At 46.2% G+C, this 27479-nt stretch overlaps 1 protein-coding gene across 1 annotated transcript in view; it reads left to right on the top strand.

The window, feature by feature from the left end:
* The window catches only part of TMEM114 (transmembrane protein 114), a 51783-nt gene extending 24580 nt beyond the window's left edge, over positions 1-27203 (top strand). Inside the window, exon 3 of the mRNA XM_028840518.2 lies at positions 26949-27203. Within this exon, the coding sequence (XP_028696351.1) occupies positions 26949-26959 (11 nt within the window). The 3' untranslated portion in view covers positions 26960-27203. The remainder of the gene's footprint in view (positions 1-26948) is intronic.
* Positions 27204-27479: the final 276 nt, after the last annotated feature.

The raw sequence follows: 27479 nt of genomic DNA, 5'->3' as shown, positions 1-27479 counted from the left end.
CATGAATGGGGGTGGCCAAGAAGATCTCCACCCTTCCTAGCTCACATGGGAACAGACGATAAACATATGAACCAATAATCTATCTGAGAGATTCAGACAGTGATTAGTGTTATGAAGAAAACAAAACAGGGCGATGAGGCTGGGTGCCATGGCTCACACCTGTGATCCCAGCACTTTGGGAGGCCAAGGCAGGCAGGTCACCTGAGGTCAGGAGTTCGAAACTAGCCTGGCCAACATGGTGAAACCCCGTCTCTACTAAAAATAAAAAAAATAAAAAATAAAAAATAAATTGCCGGGTGTGGTAGCACGCGCCTGTAATCCCAGCTACTCGGGAGGCTGAGGCGGGAGAATCACTTGAACCCAGGAAGCGGAGGTTACAGTGAGCCAAGATTGCACCACTGCACTCACTCCAGCCTGGGCAACAGAGCAAGACTCTGTCTCAAAAAAAACAAAAAACAAAAAACAACAAAAAACAAAACAAAACAGAAAAAACAGGGTGATGGGATGAAAGGTGTCTGGGAGAAATGCAACTGCAGGGAGGACAATTAGAAAGGGCCTCTTGGAGGAGGTGGCATTGTACTGAGACCCGCATGAATAACCTACCTGCAGTTAGTGAAACTGTAGACCAGGCAGGTGACAGCACACGCAGAGGCCCTGAGGTGGGAGGAAGCTTCTGTGTTTGAGGGAAAGAAACAGGAGGTGAAGGTAGAGGCAGGAAGGGAGAAGGCAGTGGGCGGTGCCCATGGCCTGTGGTAAGGAGGCGCTGATGATTAAGTGGGGTTGGGATGCTGTTCTGTTCTGTTCTGTTCTATCCTGATCCATTCTGATCTGTTCTGTTCTATTCTGATCCTTTTTTTTTTTTTTTTTGACACTGAGTCTAGCTCTGTCACCCAGGCTGGGGTGCAGTGGCGCAATCTCGGCTCACTGCAACCTCCACCTCCCAGGTTCAAGTGATTCTCCTGCCTCAGCCCTCCGAGCAGCTGGGACTACAGGTGCGCACCACCATGCACCACGCCTGGCTAATTTTTTCTATTTTTAGTAGAGACGGGGTTTCACCATGTTAGCCAGGATGGTCTCAATCTCCTGAGCTCATGATCCACCTACCTCGGCCTCCCAAAGTGCTGGGATTACAGATGTGAGCCACCGTGCCCAGCTCGATCCATTCTGTTTTGATCTGTCCTGCTCTATTCTAATCCATTTGGATTGATTCTGTTCTATTCTGATCCATTTTGTTCTGATCTGTTCTGCTCCATCCTGTCTTGTCCTCTCTTCTTCTATTTTTCTGTTCCACTTGGACTCTATCTTGAGAGCGATGTGCCTTTGAGACAGTGGTTCTCAAACCTGGCTTTATATTAGCATCACGTGGGGGTCTTATTTAAAAAAAACAACCAGTTGCTAACACTTGGGCCCTAATGGAGCCAAATGCAATCAGACACTCGAGGGCAGACCTGGGCACTGTTATGTTCACAAAGTTCTCCAGGTGATTCTGCTGTGCAGGGGAGGTGAGAACCATTGCTGTAAGACCCTTAAGTCTGTTGTGTGAATGGACCGGCCTGCAGGGGTGGGAGTGGATGCAGGAAGTCCAGGGAGGGGCCTCCCAGGGCCAGATGAGAGGAGAAAGAACTCGGAGCAGGTGGAGATGTGGTCGGATCCAGGTGTGCTGGACTAACCACGGGGTTAGAGGAGGGGATTTATATTCATGAGAAGGTAAAAAGGAGGAGGAAGAGGGGCTAGGGTGCCTGTCCCTTTGCTGGGGAGGCTCAGCCCGGATTTCTCCCCTCAGGTCCAGACCTGGCTGGAACCCCTGGCAAACAACTGGCCGCTCTCTTTCTCTCAGAGGGGGTGCTCTATCTGGCACTGAAGATCCATTCATTTATTCACTCACTCATTTATTCACTCGTCATCTACCCGTCCATTCATTTACTCACTCATTTCTTCACTTATTTATATATTCATGCACACATTCAGTCTTTGTTCATTCATAAGTTCACTCGCTTATACCTGTCCCATGCTTCATTCATTCACTCACTTATTCGTTCGTTTATTCATACATTTTCCCATTAATCCATTCAGTCCTCCAACCGTGCATCCATCCACCCATCTATCATTATCCATTTGCTCACTCACTCATTCACTTACTTATTCACTCAGTCATTCATTTACTCATTCACTCCCTCACTCACTCATTCACTCCCTCACTCACTCATTCACTCCCTCACTCATTCACTCATTCATTCCCTTATTCATTCATTCACTCACTCACTCATTTACTCATTCACTCATTCACTTATTCCCTCCCTCCCTCCCTCCCTCCCTCACTCACTCATTTACTCATTCACTCACTCACTCATTTACTCATTCCCTCCCTCATTCACTCACTCATTCCCTGACTCATTCCCTCCCTCCCTCACTCATTCACTCCCTCACTCCCTCACTCATTCACTCCCTCACTCATTCATTCACTCATTCTCTCCCTCACTCCCTCACTCACTCACTCAGTCATTCCCTCACTAATTCTCTCCCTTACTCACTCATTCACTCCCTCACTCATTCACTCCCTCACTCATTCACTCCCTCACTCATTCACTCCCTCACTCATTCACTCCCTCACTCATTCACTCATTCACTCCCTCACTCATTCACTCACCCATTCCCTCACTCACTCATTCCCTCACTCACTCATTCACTCCTTCACTAATTCATCCCTCACTCACTCATTCATTCACTCACTCACTCATTCCCTCACTCATTCATTCACTCACTCACTTATTCACTCATTCCCTCCCTCCCTCCCTCACTTATTTACTCACTCATTCACTCACTCACTCATTTACTCATTCCCTCCCTCATTCACTCACTCATTCCCTCCCTCCCTCACTCATTCACTCCTTCACTCACTCATTCACTCACTCATTCATTCCCTTATTCATTCACTCATTCAGTCACTTACTCATTTACTCATTCACTCATTCCCTCCCTCCCTCACTCATTTACTCACTCATTCCCTCCCTCCCTCACTCACTCATTCACTCACTCATTCCCTCCTTCCCTCACTCACTCATTTACTCACTCATTCACTCATTCATTCACTCATTCCCTCACTCATTCATTCACTCATTTACTCTTTCACTCGTTCAGTATTCACTCACTCATTCCCTCACTCATTCATTCATTCCCTCACTAATTCCTTCCTCATTCATTCACTCACTCACTCATTACTAATTCATTTATTCACTCATTCATTTATTCAGTCACTCATTCACTCCCTCACTCATCACTTGCTCACTCACTTGTTCATACAGTTATTCATTCATTCATATGTTCATTGACTCATTCATTCAACAGTGACTTATTTGATGCCTGATGTACCAGTGCTGTTTGAAACACCAAGGATTTAACAGTGAACAAAAGTGACTCAAAACCTGCCTTTTGAAGCTGACATTCCAGGGCCTGTGCATGTGTGTGTATGAGTGCACGGGTATGACACACAGTAAACATGGCTGGTGGAATGTGGGGTATACTTCCTGGTAAGAAGTTCTATAAAGCAGATAGGGAGAAGGTAGCAGGGAAGAGTGTGTTGTACAATGAATATAATGTGCTGTCTAGTCTTTTGAGAGACCAGCAACTCTTCCTCCTAATTTTGCCTTGATTAATTAGCTCAATAAGTGTTGCCCAAGCCTGTGCTGTAGGTAAGGGAAGGGAAATCTCCCTAGGGCTGGACAGACAGGGGCAGAGTGTAAACCCAGTGATATGGTTTGACTGTGTCCCCACCCAAATCTCATGCTGAATTGTAGCTCCCAGAATTCCCACATGTCGTGGGAGGGACCCTGTGGGAGATAATCGAATCATGGGGGCAGTTTCCCCCATACTGTTCTTGTGGTAGCGAGTAAGTCTCATAAAACCTGACGGTTTTTTAAGAGTTTCCCTGTTTGCTTGGCTCTCATTCTCTCTCTCGCCTGTGGCGACATAAGACGTGCCTTTCAACTTCTGCCATGATCGTGACGCCTTCCCAGCCATGTAGGACTGTGAGTCCATTCAACCTCTTTTTCTTAATAATTTACCCAGTCTCAGGTACGTCTTTACCAGCAGTGTGAGAACAGACTAATACACCCAGCCTCAGTCCCCAATGCTGACTTTGGTGCCTTCTCCTGCAGGTGAATGTTGGGACTGATGGGGGATCCCAGACATAGTGAGGGCCCCCTGAAAACTTGCCAAGCATGTTCTCATGCCCTGACTGGCAGACAGGAACCTGAGGTTCACCGAAGGAGAAGACTTGCTCTGGTAGAGGCTGACAGTGAGAGAACCCGGGATGAGACTCGAACTCCGGCCTCAGAATCTCCCTTTCACATCTCGGGCTGCCTCCCTCCCTTTCTCCCTTGAGAATAGACAACCTGCCTTTTGGAGCCTGCAGGAAGTGCCTCCTCTGTGCCCAGCCCCTAGTCGCTGAGGATGGGCCACCCTGGCTTGCAAACCTTTGTTAACATGGCAGAGCACTTTAGAGTTTCCAGGGCAAGTTCCAAGGCTCGTGTGACCCTTGCCACTGTCCTCCAAGGAGAGGATGCCCACCCTTGCTCCCATTGATGGACAAGCCAACAGAAACTCAGGGAGGTCAAGGATGCATCCAAGATCATTGGCCAGGTCGGGCATGGTGGCTCACACCTGTAGTCCCAACAATTTGGAAGGCCAGGACAGGAGGATCGCTTGAGCCCAGGAGTTTGAGACCAGCCTAAGCAACATAGCAAGACCCCATCTCTACAAAAAAAAAAAAAAAAAAAAAAAACCACAAAACACCTGTGTTTGGTGGTATGCACCTGTAGTCCCAGCTACTCAGGAGGCTGAGGTGGGGGAACTGAGCCTAGGAAGTCGAGGCTGCAGTGAGCTGTGATGGCACCACTGCACTCCAGCCTGGGTAATAGAGTGAAATCCTGTCTCAAACAACAATAATAACCACAACAAGATCGTTAGCCAGAAGTTTGCAGAACGGAGACTCCAAGCCAGGTCTTCTGAGTGCCCAGCTAAGCCGCCCACTTCTGCCTCCCATTCAGCCACCCCAGGCTCCCAACTTCCCACCCTTAGGGTCTAAAGAGCCCCACAGGGAACTCAGTCCTTGTCCTGGTGCTGCAGCTTCTGTGTCATGGAAACCTGGGCTTCACGCACACGCAGCTCCTCCATCATGAGCAGCACGAAGTCAGCAGCATCGCAACTGCAGGGCTCAGGCACCTTCTCCTTGCGACGGTGGCATGGGGCTTCTGTTAGAACATCTGCGTCTGTCCCATATTCATTTCTATTTCCTCAATGAAATGCTTCTTTTAACAGAGTACTCAGAGCCCCACAAGAGCAACAACGCTTTGATGACTGATAAAATATTCATGCATTGAAAAAGCTGACTCCCCCATCCCCTTCCACCTTTGTTCCTTGGTGGAGTTTGCTCCCTCCTGCACCCACTGGATTGCTGGGTCCTTGCTTGGAAGTAGCAGCAGGTCGAGGATTCACTTGTAATGCTTGAAGTAGCCATTGGTTTTTCTCCACACCTGGGACGTTGGTCCTGATGTGTGTGATGGAAGCAGCTAGTATCAGAACTGGGTGGAATTAAGGCCGGATTTGGTGGCTCACGCCTGTAATCTCAGAGTTTTGGGAGGCTGAGGTGGGCGGATCACTTGAGGTCAGGAGTTGGGGACCAGCCTGGCCAACGCGGTGAAACCCTGTCTCTACTAAAAATACAAAAATCATCTGGGCATGGTGGCGCATGCCTGTAGTTCCAGCTACCGGGGAGGCTGAGGCAGGAAAATCACTTGAACCTGGGAAGCGGAAGTTACAGTGAGCCGAGATCGCACCACTGCACTCCAGCCTGGGTGACAGAGTGAGCTCCATCTCAAAATAAAAAAAGAGGCCAGGCGCCGTGGCTCATGCCTGTAATCCCGGCACTTTGGGAGGCTGAGGCGAGGTCAGGAGATCAAGCCCATCCTGGCTAACACGGTGAAACCCTGTCTCTACTAAAAATACAAAAAAAATTAGCTGGGCATGGTGGCACGTGCCTGTAGTCCCAGCTACTCGGGAGGTTAAGGCAGGAGAATCACTTGAACCCGGGAGGCAGAGGTTGCAGTGAGCCAAGATCACGCCATTGCACTCTAGCCTGGGTGACAGAGTAAACTCCATCTCAAAAAAGAAAAAAAAAGAACTGGGTGTAATCATATTAGCATCTGATCTTCCACCTTTTGTCAATGGGACCCTGAGAGGCAGGGTGACATGCTCAGGGTGGGTGTTGTAGTTGACTACCTAAAGAGGGGACTGTTGTGGGTTCCAGCATATGCCCCCAAAACATCATGTTGAAATTGTAACTTCAGTACCTGTAAATGTGACCTTACTTAGGAAAAGGGGTCTTTACAGGTATAATTACTATAGTTAAGATGAAGTTATATTGGATTGGGGTGGGCCCTAAATCCAATGGCTGGTGTCTTTTTAAGAAGACCAGGTGAGGGTGGAGAGATGCACAGAGAGAAGGTCACGTGAAGGCAGAGGCAGGGGTTGGAGTGATGCTGCCACAAGCCAAGGAGCACCTGGAGCCACCAGGAGCTGGAATCGGCAAGGAAGGATCCTCCACTGGAGTCCTCAGAGGGTGCATGGCCCGCCTGACATCTTGATTTTGAACTTTGTTGTTTTTTCTTTTTCTTTTTGAGACAGAGTCTCACTCTGTTGCCCAGGCTGGAGTGAAGTGGCGTATGCTCACTGCAACCTCTGCTTCTCAGGTTCAAGTGATTCTCCTGCCTCAGCCTCCCCAGTAGCTGGGATTACAGGCATGCACCACACATCCGGCTAATTTCTGTAGTTTTAGTAGAGATGGGGTTTCACCATGTTGGTCAGGCTGGTCTTGAACTCCTGACCTCAGGTGATCCACCTGCCTCAGCCTGGGCTGATTTTGAACTCTGGACCTTCAGAATTGTGAGAGAATACATTGCTCTTGTTTTAAGCCACCTAATTTGTGATGGTTTGTTAGGGCAGCTCTAAGAAGTCACTAAAGTCACGATATCACCAGATTATTTTAAAGATCAAAGTGTTAATAACGGCTCATATTACCAAGTGATGACGGTGCTTTATCTTCTTCAGTTTTCCCACGATATCTGTGAGGTAGGTGCTGTTATTATCTTTCCCAAAATGAGGAAATTGAGGCTCAGAGGCAGGAAATAAGCCCTGGGTAAATTGGTTCTGGAAAAGGGACCAAACTGCTGACCAACACCTGTGCTGTTAAGGGCCACACATATTTCTTTGTAGCTGCCTAACAAATCACCCAAGATGTAGTGGCTAAAACCAGTGACCCTTGTATATTACTTGTGGTCTTTGAGAGTTGGGAATTGCGGAAGGACTCAGCTGGGCGATTGTGGTTTGGCTTCTCTCATGCAGTGGCTGGAGCTGGAACAGCAGGCAGTGGAGCAGCTAGGGGCAGGCTGAGCGCTTCTCTCTTTACATCATCTCAGGGCCTTTCCATATGGCTCTCCACATGGGCTGGACTGGGCTTCTTGACAATATGGTAGTATCAGGGCTGTTGGGAGGCTTATATGGCAGTTCCTGGGCCCAGGGCTAGTGCTCTCATGGGCAAGGTGGAAGTTGCGTTACCTTTTGTGACCTAGCCTCAGAAGTCATATAGCATCCTTTCTGCCACAGTCACAGCGTGTTCTGATTCACAAGGAGGGAACAACCTCCTACTCAACCTCCCTGGGAGGAGTAGCAAGGTCATATTCTAACAAGGGTGCGGGGGATTGGAGAGCTGCTAGAGCCGCCTTTACACAGTACAATCCGCTACCCTCTCCGAGTGTAGCCTGTTTTCTGAAGCCTCACGGACTCATTGTTTCTACCATGGGATCTCAGACACCTCAGATTTTCCTCTGCTCCCCAGCAAAATCCAACTATTTATTTGCATCCTTAGCAAGAACAGAGGCTGGAGGGGTCAGCAGGGGCCACATTATGGAAGGCCACAGGGAGGAGCATTGAGATCAATGTGGAGGGTTTAAAAAATTGTTATAAAATACACATGACATACAATTTACATTTCAATCATTTTAAAGTGCACAGGGGTCAGGCGTGGTGGCTCACGCCTATAATCTCAGCACTGTGGGAGGCTGAGGTGGGCAGATCACCTGAGCTCAGGAGTTCAAGACCAGCCTGGCCAACATGGTGAAACCCCATCTCTACTAAAAAAATTAGCTGGGTATGGTGGCAGGCACCTGTAATCCCAGCTATTTAGGAATCTGGGGCAGGAGAATCGCTTGAATCCGGGAGGCGGAGGTTGCAGTGAGCCAAGATCATGCCATTGCCCTCCAGCCTGAGCAAGAAGAGCGAAACTCCATCTCAAAACAACAACAACAAAAGATAAAGTGCACACAACTCAGTAGCATTTAGTACACGCACCATGTCATGCAACCATCACCACCGTCTAGTTCTAGAGTATTTTCATCAGCAAAGAATGAAAAGCATGAATGTCTTCACCCCTTTTCAACCCAAAAGGAAACCCAGTGGGGAGTTCTGTGGAGGAGGCGATACTTTTGTGCCCTAGAAGGATCTCTGTCTAGAAGTTGAGTGATGGGCTGGAGCAGCGGGGGCTGGTATAACTGCAGGGACAAAGGCTGGCAGAGAGGCTGATACTTGTGTAGATGACAGAATGTGGGCAGAGCTGACGAGAAGGAGAGAAGAATTCAGACTTGGCATTTACAAGGTAGAATTGATGGACGGGTGAGTGATAGATGCAGGAAGAAGAGACCGGGTTCCCAGATGAAATATGAGTGTGGATGGTATTATGATTCACAGGGCTGGAAAATGCCAGGAGGCATGTCGACAGGTAGTGTTGAAGGAGGGGAGTAGATAGTAAATTCATTCTGGAAGAAAGCGCTTGAGACACAGTAGGGACATCCAAGAGGGACACGTCCAAGAGGCAGTTGGAGATACTTCTTAGGGTTAGGTCAACCAGACTTTCCCAACTTTGGTACTAGTGACATTTGAGGCCAGATATTCTTTGTTCTTGGGAGCTGCCTTCTGCATTGTAGGCAGCTTGGCAGAATCCCTGGATTCCAGCCAGTAGATGCCCACTGCACCCCCTCTTTGCAATTATGACGACCAAAAACATCTCCAGATGTTGCCACGTGTGCCTGGAGGACACAATTGTCCTGGTTGAGAATTACCTGGTCAGAGGCATGGGGAGTCATTGACGTGGAAACAATGGTGAGATAGGGAGCAGGTGCAACTGGACCCCAGACCAGATTGAAGACTGGTGGAAGCGGGGAAGAGGCATCAAAAGACACATCCACCAGCACCACGACAGTTTACCATTGCCATGACAACACCTGCAAGTTACTGCCCCTTGCCATGGCAACACCCCCTCCCCCACCCGGAAGTTACTGCTCATTTTCTAGCTGATTCTGAAAGGCTGCTCCTTAATTAGCTTATCATTAAAAGTGGGTATAAAGACTGCAAAACTGCCCTGAGCTGCTCCTCTCACCACACTGCCTGTGAGGTGTCCCTGCTCTTGTAGGAGCAGTCATGGAGCTGCAAGCCTGCTGCATCCTCAGTGCAGCTGTTTTCTTGTACCACGGGCTTGCTCTTGAATTCCTTCCTGGGCTAAGCCAAGAACCTGCCCTGCATCAGTAGTGCAAACCTTCGGGATGTATGAGGCGCTCAGAGAGTCAGTGTGACATGCGAAGAGAGAAGAGCTCAGGAAATGTGCATGATAAACACCAACTCACATGGGCAAAACCGGAGGAGACCACAAAGGTTGCTAAGAAGGAGAGACCTGGGAGGAGAGGGGAGGGAAACCCCACGAGTGGGCAGGTTCTGGTACTGAAGGCTGCCTCACCTTCTGACTTCCAGCCATCTATGAGACCACATTTCCACGTTTACTTCTGGGGGTCTGCAGAGCATGGGGGCTCCAGGCACAGGCTCTATGGGCACTCGAATACCCAGCTGTGGTACCAAGGACAAGCAGCTTAAGCTCCTCGTCCCTCAACTTCCTCATCCTTAGGACAGCACTAACATCAGTGCCTACCCTCAGGGTTGTTGCATAAGTTACAGCAGGCAAAGTGCATAGAACAAGACTTCTCGTCTGTGAGTGCTAAGCCAGTGTCAGCTGCTCTTCTGATTCTTATTTGACTCATTTCCAGGCCTTTTGAACCTGGCCTCACTCCTTGGGCTTAAATTAACTCCATCATTCTTACATTCAGCAAATATTTATGGAAGACTTAGTATGTACCAGCAGACACTGTGGGTGGGGAGCAAAAGAGAAGCAGAGCCCACCCCACAGAAAGCATGGTTGGGGGTGGAGGATCAATCAAGTGCCACATGTATGATTCCAAACGGAGACAAGCGTTATGAAGGGGCTATGAGAGGCCAAGAAGGAGACCCTCTCGCTGGTCAGCAATGGTGCCTCGTTTTTATTATTATTATTATTAGAGACAGAGTTTGGTGCAATCATAGATCACTGCAGTCTTGAACGCCTGGTCTCAAGCGATGTTCCTGCCTCGGCCTCCCAAAGGGCTGGAATTGCAGGCTTGAGCCACTCTGTTCACCCCTACCCATTTTTCCCCCTAAATCACATGACCTCATCTGTTTGCAGGGCTCAGGTAGTCAATAAAGGGGAAAAAGAACGGAAGCCCTTTCAAATGCATCTCTTATTGTTCTGGAGAAAGAAAGTATTACAGTGAAGCAGTCTTAGGGAGGCCAAGGTGGGCGGATCACTTGAGCTCAGGAGTTCAAGACCAGCCTGGGCAACATGGTGAAACCCTGTCTCTACAAAAAACACAAAAATTAACTGGGTGTGGTGGCGCATGCCTGTAATCCCAGCTATTCAGGAGGCTGAGGCATGAGAATCGCTTGAACCTGGGAGGCAGAGGTTGCAGTGAGCTGAGATCGCACCACTGCACTCCAGCCTGGGTGACAGACAGACGCTATCTCAAAAAAAAAAAAAAAAAAAAAAATTAGCAGCCATAGTGGTGTGGGCCCGTAATTCCAGCTACTTGGGAGGCTAAGGTGGGAGGATAATGAACTTGAAAAGCTGAGATTGCAGTGAGCCCAGATAGTGCCACTGCACTCCAGCCTGGGTGATACAGCAAGACTCCGTCTCAAAAAAAAACAAAAACAAAAACAAAAAACAAACAAAAAAAAAGGTTTAAGTGCTTGAATCTCCATCTCCTGATTCTTTAGACTCTACAGCTATTTTCATTCTCCTGAAAGAGTTCTCCAGCCACAGACACCCACAGGGACCTCCCATGGCCAGATTTTCCAGAACCTCAATTTCAAAGTGATATGAAATAATGCCTGTTGAATCACAGGTCTTGATCTTGGTCTGGAAAGCAGGGGCACTGAGCTGATGCCCCAGGGCCAGCTGAGAGTTTCTCAGACCAGAGAAATGAAACGGCTGCGGTCAGCACTCCTGTGCTCTCCTGCCCTCTCCATCCTGGCCTCTTCGCCAAGCAAAGGGTGAGCAACAAAGGGGAGGATGAGAAGTCGGAAGAAAAACCTGGCAGGAAGCAAGAACCTCGGCTGGATTAGCAAGTGACCAGAGTCAAGCCATCAAAGGACCTGGATAAAAGGATGGAGATCACTCGGGGAGAGTTTAAATACAGGCAGCTTAAGTGGTAAGAGACCTAAAGTGAGTGATCAAAGACGACTTCAGAATCACAGCTCGGCAGGCCCTGGGAGCTGTTAAGCCGGAGAATCAAGGGCTGCTGGGAGGGGAGGGGAGGGGTTTGTGTAGAAACAGCAAGGTTTCACCTTCAGGGCGGAAGGCCAGGGTCCCTGAGTTAGAGAATTCAGGAGCGGGTAGGACCTTAGAGCAGCACAACCATTGTCTTTTTTTTTTTTTTTTCCATTTATTTTGAAATAACTATAGGCTCGCAGGAAGTGGCAAAAATAGTATATAGAGTCCCTTGAACCCTTCACTTATCTTTCCCCAGTGGTGACATCCTACATAATTGCAGTACAATGTCAAAGCTAGGAAATCCACATTGCAATACTGCTAAACTACAGATCTTATCTTTGTGTGTGTGTGTGTGTGTGTGTGTACAGTTTTGTGCAAATTTCTGCCATGTACAGATTTGTGCACAGCACAATCATGAAGCAGAACTTTTCCATCACCTCAAAGGAGCTCTATGTAACTACGCTTTGTAGTCTTTTTTTTTCTTTTAAACAAATGGAGTCTCACTCTGTTGCCCAGGCTGGAGTACAGTGGAGTGAACATAGCTCACTACAGCCTCAACCTCCTGGGTTCAAGTGATGCTCCCACCTTAGCCTCCCTAGTGGCTGGGACTACAGGCACGCACAACCATGCCTGGCTAATATTTAAATTGTTTTGTTTTGCAGAGATGGGGTCTTGCTGTGTTGCCCAGACTGGTCTCAAATTCCTGGCTTCAAGAGATCCTCTTGCTTCAGCCTCCCAAAGTGCTGGGATTACAGGTATGAGCCGCTGTGCCTGGTTCTCCTTGTAGCCCTTACTTGACCACTGGCAATTACTCATCTGTCCTCTACCTCTGGAGCTCTGTAATTTTGAGAATGTTATATGTAAGTGTAATCATACAATATAGAATTTTTGGAGACTGGCTTTTCTTCACTCAGCATATTTGCTGGATACCTTTGAGATCCAACCACGTTGTTGCATTTGTTCGTTTTCATTGCTGCGTAGTATTCCATGGTTCTGATGTAGTACAGTTTGTGTATCCAGTAACCTAGTGAAGGACATTTGGGTGGTTCTCAGTTTTGCACAATTATGACCATGGGTTTTACATTTGGTACATGAGCTTGAATGGAGAAGTTTAATAAAACACCCCTAGAAACACACTGTTAAATTTTATTTCGGAGTGTTGTTTGAGATGCTCTCATAACATCAGTTGTGCTATTCTATGAAAGGTTTTGAAAAGACAAATTTCTGTCCTGCCTCACAGACAGAAAGTCAGTGTTTCTTGTCAATCTTTACTATGGTTAAATCTGAGGATACTGGGAATGTTGTCACTGATAGACTTTCTGTCATTGCTTTGGCCACCAGGAAGTTGAGTTTGGGGCCAACTGTTTATTTGTGGAATTCTCTTCTTATGCAGTGCTCACCTAATTTGGCCTTGACATAGTCATCTTTGTTTTTTTACCTTAAATATTATTTTTAAGTATAACAGTATAGAGAAGGCTACACAGTGTAGGCTAAGCCATTCCCTCAGTCAGGGTCCCACCTTTACTAGGGGCTGGAGCTTGGATTCAAACACATGGTGTCTGACGAACTTATTTGAAGAACAGGCTTTTCAGAGGGTCCTGCTTGCAGCCGTTCCAGGAGCGTGAAACTTGCATTTCCCCTGCCTCATGAAATTAACAAAGTCTGGCCAAATATTTTGGCCAGAGTCTTGTTCCTGGTTCTTGGTTCTGGTAAAAACCAGAATTCTAGGGGATCCTTTCTTTGGAGAAAAAAATCCTCCAGTGCTAGAGACCAGACCATGTTTCCTGGGAGACCCATAGCTCAGTAGAACAAGAAAGAGTGAACGAACAGGATGGCAAGAGACCTCTGTCACCTTTGCTAGACTTTGAACTCCTTTAGGGTCAGAACCATGTATCATTCATCTTTGTAGTTCTGCAAATCAAGTACAAGGTGAGGTGCAGAATAGCTGTGCCCAGTAATGTTTTGCTCGCTCTTCTTCTACTGTGGTTCTCTCAGGAGGAGAGCAGTGGATGTTCTATCCTATGGGTTCAGGGAGGACCACAGGGTGAGGAAGGGGATGAATTGCTCTAGCAGCCACAAGCATGTGTGGATACGGGAGTGGGCAGGAGGTGGACCTTCAGAGCCCCAAGAGCTGGAGTGTTAGGAGGGACCAGTTTTTTGTTGTTGCTGTTTGTTTCTCAGACGAAGTTTCGCTCTTGTTGCCCAGGCTGGAGTGCAATGGTGTGATCTCGGCTCACTGCAACCTCCGCCTCTGGGGTTCGAGCGATTCTTCTGCCTCAGCCTCCCGAGTAGCTGGGATTACAGGCATGCACCACCATGCCTGGCTAATTTTGTATTTTTAGTAGTGACGGGGTTTCACCACGTTGGTCAGGCTGCTCTCAAACTCCTGACCTTGTGATCCGCCCGCCTTGGCCTCCCAAAGTGCTGGGATTGCAGGCATGAGCCACCGCGCCCGGCTGGGAGGGACTAGATTTGAGATTCCAGGGAACACGAACAAAATTCTGGGGCACTGTGATGGTTAATATTAAGTGTCAACTTGATTGGCTTGAAGGATGCAAAGTATCGTTTCTGGGTGTATCTGGGGATTTCTGGCTGTTGCCAGAAGAGGTTATCATTTGAGTCAGTGAACTGGGAGAGGAAGACCCACCCACAACGTGGGTAGGCACCATCCCATTGGCTGCCAGCAAGGTTAGAAAAAGCAGGCAGAAGACGGTGGAAGAAGCTGACTCGCTGAGTCTTCTGGCCTTCATCTTTCTCCCGTGCTGGATGCTTCCTGCCCTGGAACATCAGATTCCAAGTTCTTTAGCTTTTGGACTCTTGGGCTTACACCAGTGGTTTGCCAGGGGCTCTTGGGCCTTTGGCCACAGACTGAAGGCTGCACTGTTGGCTTCACTGGTTTTGAGGTTTTGGGACTCGAACTGAGCCACTACTGGCTTCCTTACTCCTCAGCTTGCAGACAGACTGTGGTGGGACTTCACCTTGTGATCATGTAAGCTGATTCTCCTGAATAAATTCCCTTTTATGTATTCATCTATTCTATTAGTTCTGCCCTCTAGAGAACCCTGACTAATACAGGTAAAAGTTCTGTTACATACTTTTCATCACGGCAAGTAAGTCCATCAATTCAGCCACCACCTGAGCACACAGACACAGAACCCCACATACAAAAAGACAGTCACTACCGTTTCCTGTTACAACTGTCTCTCATACACGTACACACACACACACGAAGGAAAATATATCTTGGAATAAAAGGTTGAACTTTAAACAGAATGCATATGAACTTTCTTATTTTTCTCAGTTCACACAAATCTCACTTTGAGATCATGCATTCTTTTTTTTTTTTTTTTTGAGACGGAGTGTTGCTCTTGTTGCCCAGGCTTGAGTGAAGTGGCTCGATCATGGCTCACTGCAACCTCTGCCTCTGGGTTCAAGTGATTCTCCTGCCTCAGCCTCCCTAGTAGCTGGGACTACAGATACCAACCACCACTTCGGGCTAATTTTTGTATTTTTAGTGAGATGGGGTTTTGCCATGTTGGTCAGGCTGGTCTCGAACTCCTGACCTCAAGTGATCCACCCACCTTGGCCTCCCAAAATGCTGGGATTACAGGTGGGAGCCACCACCCTCGACCTGAGATCATGCATTGTTTTTTTTTTTTTTTTTTTTTTTTGAGATGGAGTCTTGCACTGTTGCCCAGGCTGGAGTGCAGTGGCGCGATATCGGCTCACTGCAAGCTCCGCCTCCCAGGTTCATGCCATTCTCCTGCCTCAGCCTCCCAAGTAGCTGGGACTACAGGTGCCCGCCACCATGCCAGGCTAATTTTTTGTACTTTTAGTAGAGACGGGGTTTCACTGTGTTAGCCAGGATGGTCTTGATCTCCTGACCTCGTGATCCACCTGCCTCCACCTCCTAAAGTGCTGGGATTACAGGTGTGAGCCGCCGCCCCCGGCTGGATCATGCATTCTTAATGCAGGCAACAACTGGATCTCTCTCTCTCGCTCTCTTTGTTGAATTGAAAGATGCTTTATTTCTTTTGAACACTAGCTCCTCCACCAACTGTATAAAATTGAAATATTTCACATGGTCATTCCCATCAGTTAAAGTAAAACAAAGCATTTTCCATATGTGGGTGTATTTTTTTTTTTTATACATCCATACACGGCATTTTTTAGCTCACTTCTCTACGGACAAGAAAAAGGACAAAAAAATGCGTATAAGATTTCATCTTTGCTCAGATAATTGGCTCTTGGAGGGGGGTGAAAAGGTGTTGGATAATACAATGGTTTGTGGCCCTGCAAAGGGTCACAGTACAGAAACAGATACACAGTGCACCTGTGCTATTATTTCAAGGGTGTGTGTGGGGTGACGATTAGGAAAAAAAGTTTGAAAGACGCATCAGGGAGGTAATAATAATAAAAGGTTGTAAAGCCATGCCGTACATGGCTAGTATCTGAGAATCATTGACCTTGACTGTAGGAAACTATAGACGTGTCACCCAGCACTCAAGAAACATGCATTATAACCGCCAGAGTTTGCTATGGGCCAGGCACACTGCCAAACCCTTTAAATGCATCATTTCACAGCAACCCTGAGAGGCAGGAACTCATATTATCTCCTTTTCACAAATGAGAAAATCCGGGGGTGGAGAGGCTAACTAAGCCACTTACTCAGTTCGGGTCCCACCGTTACTAGGAGCTGGAGCTTAGATTCAAACTCACGGTGTCTAACTAACTTATTTGAAGAACAGGCTTTTCGGAGGGTCTTGCTTGCAGCCGTTCCAGGAGCGTGAAACTTGCATTTCCCCTTCCTCATGAAATTAACAAAGTCTGGCCAAATGTTTTGGTCAGAGTCTTGTTCCTGACATTTCTATCACCTGGACTGGGAATCATTTCCACAGCCCCAGCAAATCCAGATGTTGGAGGTCAAAAGAGCAAGCCACAGGCCCATCGAAGGAACGATGGGCCTCCCAAGCCCAGCAATTAAGAGGGGTTTCTCAGCTGTGAACTTGCCTGTTGGCATCCTGATGAAAGTCTCTCATGGTAATTAAATAACCATGACTGTGGTTCGCACTTCCCCGAGACTTCGCTCAGAGGCCACGCAACGACCTCTTTCTGCCTGAGAAGACAACATTGCCAACCTTTGTGTTCAGTAAAGAAAGCGTGCCGGCTGGGCGCGGTGGCTCATGCCTGTAATCCCAGCACTTTGGGAGGCCGAGGCGGGTGGATCACAAGGTCAGGAGTTGAAGACCAGTCTGGCCAAGATGGTGAAACCCTGTCTCTAGTAAAAATACAAAAATTAGCCAGGCGTAGTGGCGTGCACCTGTAATCCCAGCTACCCAGGAGGCTGAGGCAAGAGAATAGCTTGAACTCGGGAGGTGGGGGTTGTAGTGAGCTGAGATTGCACCGCTGTACTCCAGCCTGGGCTACAGAGTGAGAGTCCATCTCAAAAAAAAAAAAAAAAAGAAAGAAGGAAAGAAGGAAAGAAAGCGTGGCTTTTCAGGGGCAATGGGAATGCATTTCAGGACAAGGAAGGGCCTCCATGGAGACAGAATCTGGTCTAGAGTTCTTGCTTAACCCCTTTGGAGAAATCCTGGTTGATACATTCCGCCCTTCCTTACGCCTCATCCTCCACACAGCTGCTGGGATGGTGTCTTTAATGCAAAAATCGTGACACCTTTCAGCTCAAAAATTCCTTGACGACTCCCCCTTTCCCCCAGCCGTATTTGCCATCAGTGAGACCACACGATCCCTCAGCAGAATTCCAGAAAACAGCCTGAGAACACGTACCTGCAGCAACCATTATATGCAGACTGGATAAACATTCTAATGGGTCTTGTACATACAGGTATTTTATGTAATGCTTAGATACATTTACCCAAGGCTCAGTTGGCTGTGGCCTTCCCCTGTCCTCCCAGCTAGCTTTAGAAATAAACGCAGCCCAACCAAATAAGAACAAGCAAAAGCTATTTATTCAGAGCTTGCCGTAGCAAGGGAGTCAGCCAGCATCACTTGCGTTTTGGCAGACACTCAAAGGTAGATAGAGGAGAGGGAAACCTTTATTGCAGAAGGAAAAGAAGACTCGGTGTGCTCTGATTGGAGCTGTTGTCATGGGGAACCTGAAGGTGGGATAATTAGAAGTGGTCATCTGCTGTGATCTGGTAGGGGTGTCTGTTTAGCTTTCTTGGGTTTATCCCCAGTTGGATGCAGGGACAAAAATTTTAGGGAAGCTGTCAGTTATTTTTGGAATCCTGGGCATTTGGGACCGATTATTACTGCGGTTGTTGCCTGGCTTCCTGAACCAGTTGCTACATAGAGTGAGCGGACTGTCTACAAGTCTGACTTACAGAGAGCAGGCTGGTGCCCTGGGCTGGTTCCTGTAGATACTGTCCGGGCCGGTCGTTGCAGATAGTTGGCTCAGGGTTCTATATAGAATCTGGCCACTGACGGTACATTCAGTCTCTCAGGTAAACATGTAAACCTAAAGAGATCACATGAAATTCTTGGCTCCTCATTTATAAATGTTTACAATTACTGACAGGTGACAATTAGAAGGAACGCAAATTATCTGTGTTGATTTACTTAACAGTTTGAAATGAGTTAAGGGATTCTTTAATGTATACACAATCAATCTTAAACATCATGGTGCATGTAAAAGTGTTCATCGAGATTGTATGTATGTATTTATGAACATTTATGCTCTTAATGTAATTGTTTTATTCATTTTGAACATTTCTTTTTTGTTTTGAGACAGGGTCTTGCTCTGTTCCCAGGCTGGAGTGCAGTGACATGATCATAGCTCACTATAGCCTCCATCTGCTGGGCTCAAGTGATCCTCCCACCTCAGCCTCCAAGGCAGATGGAATTACAGGCACATACCACCACACCCAGCTAATTTTTAAATTTTCTGTAGAGATAGGGTCTTGCTGTGTTGCCCAGGCTGGTCTCAAACTCTTAGGCTCAAGCAATCCTTCTCCCTCAGCCTCCCAAAGTGGTGGGATTACAGGCATGAGCCACCATGCCTAGCTGAGCATTTATTTATGAAATCAAAGGTTTCAGAATTTGAAGAAGGGTAAAATACATAAGAAACCGATGAAACCATAGACGAAATGGTCATATAGTAGGAGAAGGGAGATAAGGTAGCTCACTACTTCTCAGAGTGTGGCCCCTGTGGATCAGTGGCATCAGCCTCATTTGGGAATTTGTTAGAAAAGCAAATTCTCAGGCCTCACTAATGATCTACTGAATTAGAAACTCTGAGAATGACGCCCAGCAATCTGTATTTGAGTAGCCCTCTGGGTGGTTCTGATACACATGAATATTTAAGGACCACAAACTTAGATTAACACATCAAAATGTAACTTGACAGCAATAGATGATGATGATGGTGATGATGATGATTTTTTTTTTTTTTAATACAGAGTATAACTCTGTTGCACAGGGTGAGTGCAGTGGTATAATTACAGCTCACTGCAGCCTCAACCTCCTGGGCTCAAGCAATCCTCCTACCTCAGCCTCTCGAGTAGCTGGGACAACTACAGGCATGTGCCACTATGTCTAGTTATTTTTTATTTTTTGTAGATAAGGGCTCTTGCTATGTTGCCCAGGCTGGTCTTGAACTCCTGGATGCAAGTCATCATCCCACCTTGGCCTCCCAAAGTGTTGGGATTACAGGTGTGAGCCACTGAGCCTAGCCAAAAATAGATTAGTGATCAAGAACATAGGAGAAAGAGGAGAACAACTAGAAAGAAAAGAGAAAGGGTGCAGCATAGGCCTGATTAAACAAAAGACAGGAGCATCCGATAAAACAGGTCCACGAGTTATAACCACACTGGCAACATGCACTGTGGAAACTGCATTTCAATGCCAAGCCTCACAAGATAAGATATTAGGGAGAGAGACAGAGAGAGAGAGAGAGAGAGAGAAAAAAAAAAAAGGAAAGATGTTGAGGAGAGAAGAGTAACCACTTGGAATAGACACATTCATATTTTATTGATATCTCTGAGGGGAGCAGTGTATGTTTTGCTGGGCGCAGCTATTTTTCAAATGTCTGTAAATTTGATTGGGTTGAACAAAGTACAAATTAATTTAAATGCATCACTGAACTTACTATGACTTTTGCTGTCATGTGTTTTTCTCAGTCGATTTGCACTGAGACTACTGCCATGAAATCTCTGAACACTGAAAAGGGGTCCCCCTATGTAAAACAGTTATAGACCAGTGGCCTGTAGGGCAAAGTCTAAACTTATCAGCAAGGTCTGTTCCTAAGCATCTTATGAGCTATCCTTCCTTGTCTCAACAGGTTGGTTGTCTGCTGACTGCTCATTCACATGTGTCTTGTAGCAATATCAAGTCACTTGACGTTCTTAAAATTCAGCAGGTTTTGTTTCTTCTGCTAGTGAACTCCTACATATCCATTAAGACTCTGCTCAAATATCACCCCCTTTACTTCCCAGTAAACAATGTACTCCTTGAGTGAGGAGACCATGTGTTTTCTTCTGTATCTGCACAGGACCCAGCTTAATGCCTGGCTCAGTTAATGCTCAACAAATATTTGTTGAGTATTCATTTGCCACTTAGACACTTGTTACTTATCCAAAAGGTGTGCTTGTCTGTTAAATAAGACATAAAGCAAGCATGAGAAGGCTTGCATATATCCTTTACGTGGTCTTTGTAGTTTGCCTATATAAAGTTGTTGCTATTAATGAGTCAGTAAATGGGAAACAGAAAACAAAAACAGCAACAAAATCACAGTGAAGGAAAAAGAAAATCAGTCAACAAAAACAAAACCTAGGCTAATACTGTTGTTATTGTTTATCATGGCATTTAGCTTTGAGCTTCCTGGCAGTCTAGGTGAAAGGAAAATATTGGATTACATAAGCCAGTTTGACCAGTGAATCACAGTGGTTTATGAAGAGAGATGCATGGTTTTTTACACAAGGAATTTACTGTGTAGGTTCCTATGTTATTGACAAAGTGTTAGGTTACTCCAGTAGCTATAGAGAATATTTATTTGTTCATTCTTCAAATATTCTTTCAGCACGTGTCCTATCCTAGACATTGTGCAGATCTTGGGCTATAGAAATGAGTGATACGTTCACATTCTACAGGAGGAGAGACACAGGTGGATTCATGCAATATAGGGTGATACAGTCCATGTTAGAAGGAAGGTCAGGAGGGTCTAGGAGCCCAAGGCAGAAACCTTGGCTGTCATTGAGAAAGGAAGGCTCTGGGGAAGAGAAGACATCTGAGCTGAGTTTTAAAGAATGAGTTGGGTTGGCCAGATGAAGTTTCAGTGGAGGGGTGTCCTGGTAGATAGAATATCAAGTGTAAAGTTTTGGAGGAATGAAGCATGGTGCAAGGTGCAGCATTGCATGATGCAAGCGACTCAGTCACACTAGGGCACTTGGTGGGGAGGGGAAGCAGGTGAAATTGACAAGGTAACAAGCAAGTGCCACACCGTGAATTATCCCCAGTGACACCAAAGGACCTTGGTCTTTGCGTTCTGCAGGGCAGGGCAAGGGGGAGCTATAAAAATAATTTAAATAAAAAAGGAACATAGTCTAAGTTATGTATTTAAAGATGAACAAATGTTCCTCATGCCGTCTCTCCTTAGTCCCCCACTGGGGCCCAGCTTTGCTCTGTAGGCAATCTGCCTGATCCTAAGTTTCTTCGCTATGAGGCCACGCACTTCGGAAACACTGAAGCCTGAACTGACATCAATTATGCTGAAAGGGGGAAAAATTAATTAAAAGTTTTCGAAGGGCCGTGTTCTGTATTCTTCTCTATTTTCGTGTTATCAGCAACGCTGCCTTTTCTCCTGGCTGGGAGTTATTACAGTATAACATTTTCATGTTGCTTGTAGGGTAATTATGTCAAATATATGGGAGATGATAAGCGGCAGTTTGTATTATTCTGTGATTAATCTCCATACATTCTGGCATTTCAATCTGGTCTAAGAAGACTACATTTGCTAAACTCTGGTGCAGAGGGAGGATGTGGGGAAGAGCCGGGAGGATTGGCGAGTCGAGACTGAGGAGATTCTGGTTGGAAATATCCCAGTTCCCTCAAAGAACCCACCAACCCCAGGCTCCAATTCCCCTGTTCCTTCCAAGGCTCATTAAGCGTAGTGCTTCTGAAAGTGCACCTGGCTTGCTTGTGTACAAAGCACACTCCTACCCCCTTTGCTGGCCTCCCCCACCCCAAACCCACAGAATCAATATTTAGAATGTTATAAAGCCAAGGAATTTGCATTTCCTACCACTCCCTGCCAAATCATTCTTACATGTTTAGAATTTTTGAAAAGCAGGTCTAGCTCTGTCAGACCCAACCCTTTGCAAACCTGAAATCGGATATGAAAGTTTTCCAAGATGGTGCTGGAGGAGCAGACTTGGGAATTTAGAATGACCTGGGATGACCCAGGGAGACCCTTGCATCTCCTTATCTGGGCTTCTTTAAAAATGTGAAATAGATGGAACTGGTTTATTGTTACCCAGAGGTAGGATAAGGCATCTCTTGCAAGATGTTAGAACAGGGAAAAGAACATTTCAGTAGAGGTTCTAGACACAAAGTTTGGGAATGAGCCCTGCAGTTGGAACAGAGTCTGAAGCAGGAGAAATCTTGGCAGGGAAAGTAGAGGGGTGCCTGGTTTCACATCCTCTTTGGTCAAGGGACCCCCCGCCCTGAATCATCCTCAGCATCTCAACCAGAGAGGGTGATAGCAGATGACTTCTCCAGGCACACAATGCTGTGCTTCTGCTGCATTTCAACCTAATGTTGGGGTGCTTTTTTTTTGAGACGGGTCTCTCTCTGTCACCCAGGCTGGAGTGCAGTGGTGCGATCTCACCTGACTGCAACCTCCACCTCCCGGGTTCACGCCATTCTCCTGCCTCAGCCTCCCCAGTAGCTGGGAATACAGGCTCCTGCCACCACACCCGGCTAATTTTTTGTATTTTTAATAGAGGCGGGGTTTCACCGTGTTAGCCAGGATGGTCTCGATCTCCTGACCTTGTGATCTACCCACCTCGCTGGGATTATAGGCGTGAGCCACCGCGCCCGGCCAGGGTGCTTTTTCTTGATCACCACGCTGTTCTGGTTTCTGAAAGCTGCCTCGCAGGGTGGTGGATCCCTTAGAGGTAAGGTTCATATGGGGCCTCTGTGTTACATCTCTCTAAGCCATTCCCATTGGGGCCGGACCCCTTTCGTCCTCACTAGCGTGACCTCTTGGGCCCTGCAGCATTCCAGATTCTTCCCAGTTCCCAAGTGGAACCCTCTGCCAAGTAACCCCTTACACAGACAGGCAAGGAATATTGTGGCTTATGTTGAGTTCTCTTTAGTTTATGATTTATTGATGGAGAGTATGAAATTTTCATTAAAACAGACTGCTGTTTCTCACTCATTTGTCACATTTTTAATTTGTATTTTAAAACATTAATAAAACTGACACAATTAATTATTTTTCAAAATGTCAAATATATTGAAGATATGGGACTGGAATGAAGCTTCGTGTTGTAGCAGAAGGAGGCGTTGGTTCAAGAAAATGATCTCCTGGTTACACTGAGATCTTTCTCCTTCCTGAACCTTATGGTCAGATAAATTGTCTCTGAGTTCTTAACAGATATCACTGTTTACAAAGTACTTTCATTTAAAAAAAAATTCTGAGATATTGTCCAGTAGTGCTTGGGGCAGTCCTGGGTTATGTCTGTGGTCTTAGTGTTATTAATAATGTATCCCTGGACTGTCCTCATTTGTATGACAAATTGTATGATGTTCTGAGTCTAAGACTGTAAGGGGTCTTGAGTTAAACATAACTGGTTCATGTCCTTGGTAGCCACATGACCTCAAGCCTGTTTCCCTATTTGTAAAACGCAGAAAATAATAGCACTAGCTTCATGGTATTGTCATGAGTTTAGATGAGATGATATAATATGCCTGGCATATAGCAAGAGATCAATATACGATTGCTGCCACCCTATTTGTGGCCATTATTACCATTAGACCCTGCATAGGGCTGGTCCCGACTTTGCTCTCAGCCTCACCTCACTCTACACTCCCCGTTGCAGCCTCTCTCTGGCAACTGTGGACTTCTTTCAGTTCCATGTGTATGTCTTTGCCACAGGGACTTTGCACCTGCTGCTTGATCTTTTAACCTGAATCCCTTCTCAGCTCAAACATTATTCCCCAGGGAAGCCTGCCCTGATCTCTCTCATTAGATCAAGTCCTGTCGTCAGCTCTTGAAACATCCTACATCTCTCCTCTGTAACTATTGTCATTGTCAAAATTTAGCAGTTATTCGTGTGATTCTTTGGTTTATGTCCATCTCCCCCTCCAGTCTGTAAGTTCCAAGAAGATAGGAACTATGTCCGTCTTTGCTTACCACTGGTTCCCAGTACGCAGTGGAATGCTGAGCTATAGTGAGTGGTCAATAAAAATTGGTTCAATGAGTGAATTGAATTTCACTGCTTCCTGACTCATCAGTTCTACTTCATCTGTTCCTATTAATGCCCAGGTCTCCCCGTCTTTTTCTGTATCTTTCACTGACTATCCAACCTTGGATAAAATGGGTGCTATTATAACAATAATAATAGCTGAGATTTTTGGAGTGCTTGCTCTATACCAGATATTTTACTTGCATTATTTTATTGGAGACTTATGACAATCTGATGAATTCAATGCAATCATCATGACTCTCATTTCACAGATGAGGAAACTGAGGCTGAGGTAATGATATCCAGCAGGTGAGTGACCAGCTGGGATTCCCGCACAGATGGCTGGACTCCAGAGCTCTTGCCTCTAGCTGAGACTGTTCTGTTCCTCCTGTAAACTATTTTATGAGAAAATAGTTCATCACTGTATCCTTAATCTCCAGCCAAGTGTCTGGAATATAAGGAGTGTGATAAATATGTACTCAATAACTTGATGTTTGAATGAATAAATATATTCTGATTATAAAATGCCATATTTGTGGCCCAGCATGGTGGCTGAAGCCTGTAATCCCAGAACTTTGGGAGGCTGAGGTGGGTGGATCACCTCAGGCTGAGGTCAAGAGTTCAAGACCAGCCTGGCCAACATGGTGAAACCCCATCTCTACCAAAAATACAAAAATCAACTGGGCATGGTGGCACCTGCCTGTCATCCCAGCTACTCTGGAGCCTGAGGCAGGAGAATTGATTGAATCTGAGAGGTACAGGTTGCAATGAGCCAAGATTGTGCCACTGCATTCCAGCCTGGGTAACAGAGCGAGACTCTGTCTAAAAAAAATAAAAAAATAAAATAAATAGCATATTTGTGAGTTGTAATTTTTTTAAAGTTACTTCCATTTTTTTTTCTTTTTTAGTTTAGTTTTCCTGTCACAATCTGGGATCGCCATGGAACATGTGACCTATATGAATAATGTCTGTCTTATTTGCGGTGGTGAATAAATATTTAAGAATCCTCGGGCCAATTGCACGCAGGGTGCTTCCAGCTGGTATAACCTGGAATCCCAGGTTAGGATCTGAAAGAGTGAAGACTCAGGGGTAATTTTCCTCTGAAGGGAGTCGGGGCGTGGGAGGATGGAAGGAGAAAGTGGTGTGAGGCTGCGGGGAAGATCTGCCCAGGCATCTGAGCCTGCGTGCAGGAGGCAGAGCCCTCCTTTGGGTCTGATGAGGGTCAGAGAGAGAAGGAGGCTCTGCGGAGCTGAAGCAGTCACTCGGGCCAGGGGCAAGTGTTCTGGGTAAGTGGGTCTTGGGTTGGGATTCTTCTTTTAGCTTCCCTACCTCCCACCCCTCAATTCCCTTCTCAGAGGAAAAGGACCACTGAATCTTGTGTCTTCCAGATCCCATCCTGGAATTCCAGATCATATCAGCTGGAAGCACCCTGAGGGCAGTTGGCCCAGGGATCCTCAAACATTTATTCAGCACCGCCCACAAGGCAGACGTTGTTCATATGGATCACATGTTCCATGGCAGTGCCCAGATTGTGACCGAACACCCAAACTGAAAAAAGTGGAAGTAACTAAAAAATATCGCAACTCACAAGTATGCTATTTAATAATCAGAATGTATTTATTCATTCAAACATCAAGTTATTGAGTACATATTCATCGAGCTCCTTATATTCCAGGCATTTGACTAGAGGTGGAGGATACAGTGATAAACTGTTTTCTCAAAGACACAAATAGATACACTATAAATGATATAATTTAAATATCACACAAATTTATCTACTGTATACAAATAAAATACATACATACACACACATATGCAATGAAGTATATACAACATGAAAATACAGCATGGCCGGGCGCGGTGGCTCACGCCTGTAATCCCAGCACTTTGGGAGGCCAAGACGGGTGGATCACGAGGTCAGGAGATCGAGACCATCCTGGCTAACACGGTGAAACCCCATCTCAACTAAAAATACAAAAAATTAGCTGGGCGCGGCGGCGGGCGCGTGTAGTCCCAGTTACTCGGAGGCTGAGGCGGGAGAATGGCGTAAACCCGAGAGGCAGAGCTTGCGGTGAGCCGAGATCGTGCCACTGCACTCCAGCCTGGGGACAGAGCAAGACTCCGTCTCAAAAAAACAAAAAACAAAGAACAACAAACAAAAAAACCCCACAGCACACTCATTCTTTGTCTAGGTTCATGCAGTCATGTGGTCTAAAATTCCGTGGGAGCTACAATAGGGTACACAATGACCCTTCTCTCTCCTCCCTCGGGTCTCTGTCTGCCCCCTGTCTTATCTCCCAGCACAACCAGCACCATCAATTCTTTGGTTTCCCCTCCAGAGCAAATACGTTTATCTTTTTTTTTTTTTTTTTTTTTGAGATATGATCTTATTCTGTCACCTAGGCTACAGTGCAGTGGAAAGATCATGGTTCACTGCAGCCTCGGTTTCCTGGGCTCCAGTGAACCTCCTACCTCAGCCTCCTGAGTAGCTGGGACTACAGGCAGGCACCACCATGTCCAGCTAAGTTTTTTTTTTGTAGATACAGAGTCTCACCATGCTGCCCAGGCTGGTCTCGAACTCATGGGCCCCAGAAATCTACCTGCCCTGGCCTCTCAAAGTGCTGGGATCACAGGTATAAGTCACCACACCCAGTCTCAGGGCAAAAATGTTTAAATGTTGCCCCCCGCTGCCCCCGCCACGACACCTTTCTTTTTCTTTTCTCTCTTGTTTTACACAAATGGGAGCAAAGTAAACAGTGTTCTAACCTTGTCTTTTATGCGTATACATATCTTGGAGGTGGTTCATATCAGTACACAAAAAGCTTTCTTGTTCTTTTTTACAGCTGCTTTTTGATAGCTCCACAGATGTCAATGGTGAATTATTAACAGGAAATCAATAGAATGGAAAACTTCTGCAGGGCTTTCCTGTTATGGAAAGAAGTTCCTGGTATAAAACAGAATGGGGGAGAAAACCAGATTGTAGTTTCACACCATATGATATATGATATTATCATGGTTATGAAAAATAGAATCTACACATATATGTGAATAGCTATATGGATTGGGAAGAATGTTTATTAAAATACTAACATCAGTTATATCCCAGTGGCAGATTTATTGTCGCGTGTGTGTGTGTGTGTGTGTGTATATACACACACACACACACACGTACCATATATATATATATACACACACACACACACACACACACAGTGTTTTGTTTTTTTTTTTTTTTGAGATGGAGTCTCGCTCTGTCATCCAGGCAGGAGTATAATAGTGTGATCTTGGCTCACTGCAACCTCTGCCTCCCAGGTTCAAGCCATTCTCCTGCCTCAGCCTCCCAAGTAGCTGGGACTACAGGCATGTGCCATCAC

Source organism: Macaca mulatta, chromosome 20 (assembly GCF_049350105.2).
Source record: "Macaca mulatta isolate MMU2019108-1 chromosome 20, T2T-MMU8v2.0, whole genome shotgun sequence".
Taxonomy (NCBI): domain Eukaryota; kingdom Metazoa; phylum Chordata; class Mammalia; order Primates; family Cercopithecidae; genus Macaca; species Macaca mulatta.
The sequence above is the reverse complement of the archived record's forward strand: the minus strand, read 5'-3'. Positions and strand labels throughout refer to the sequence as shown.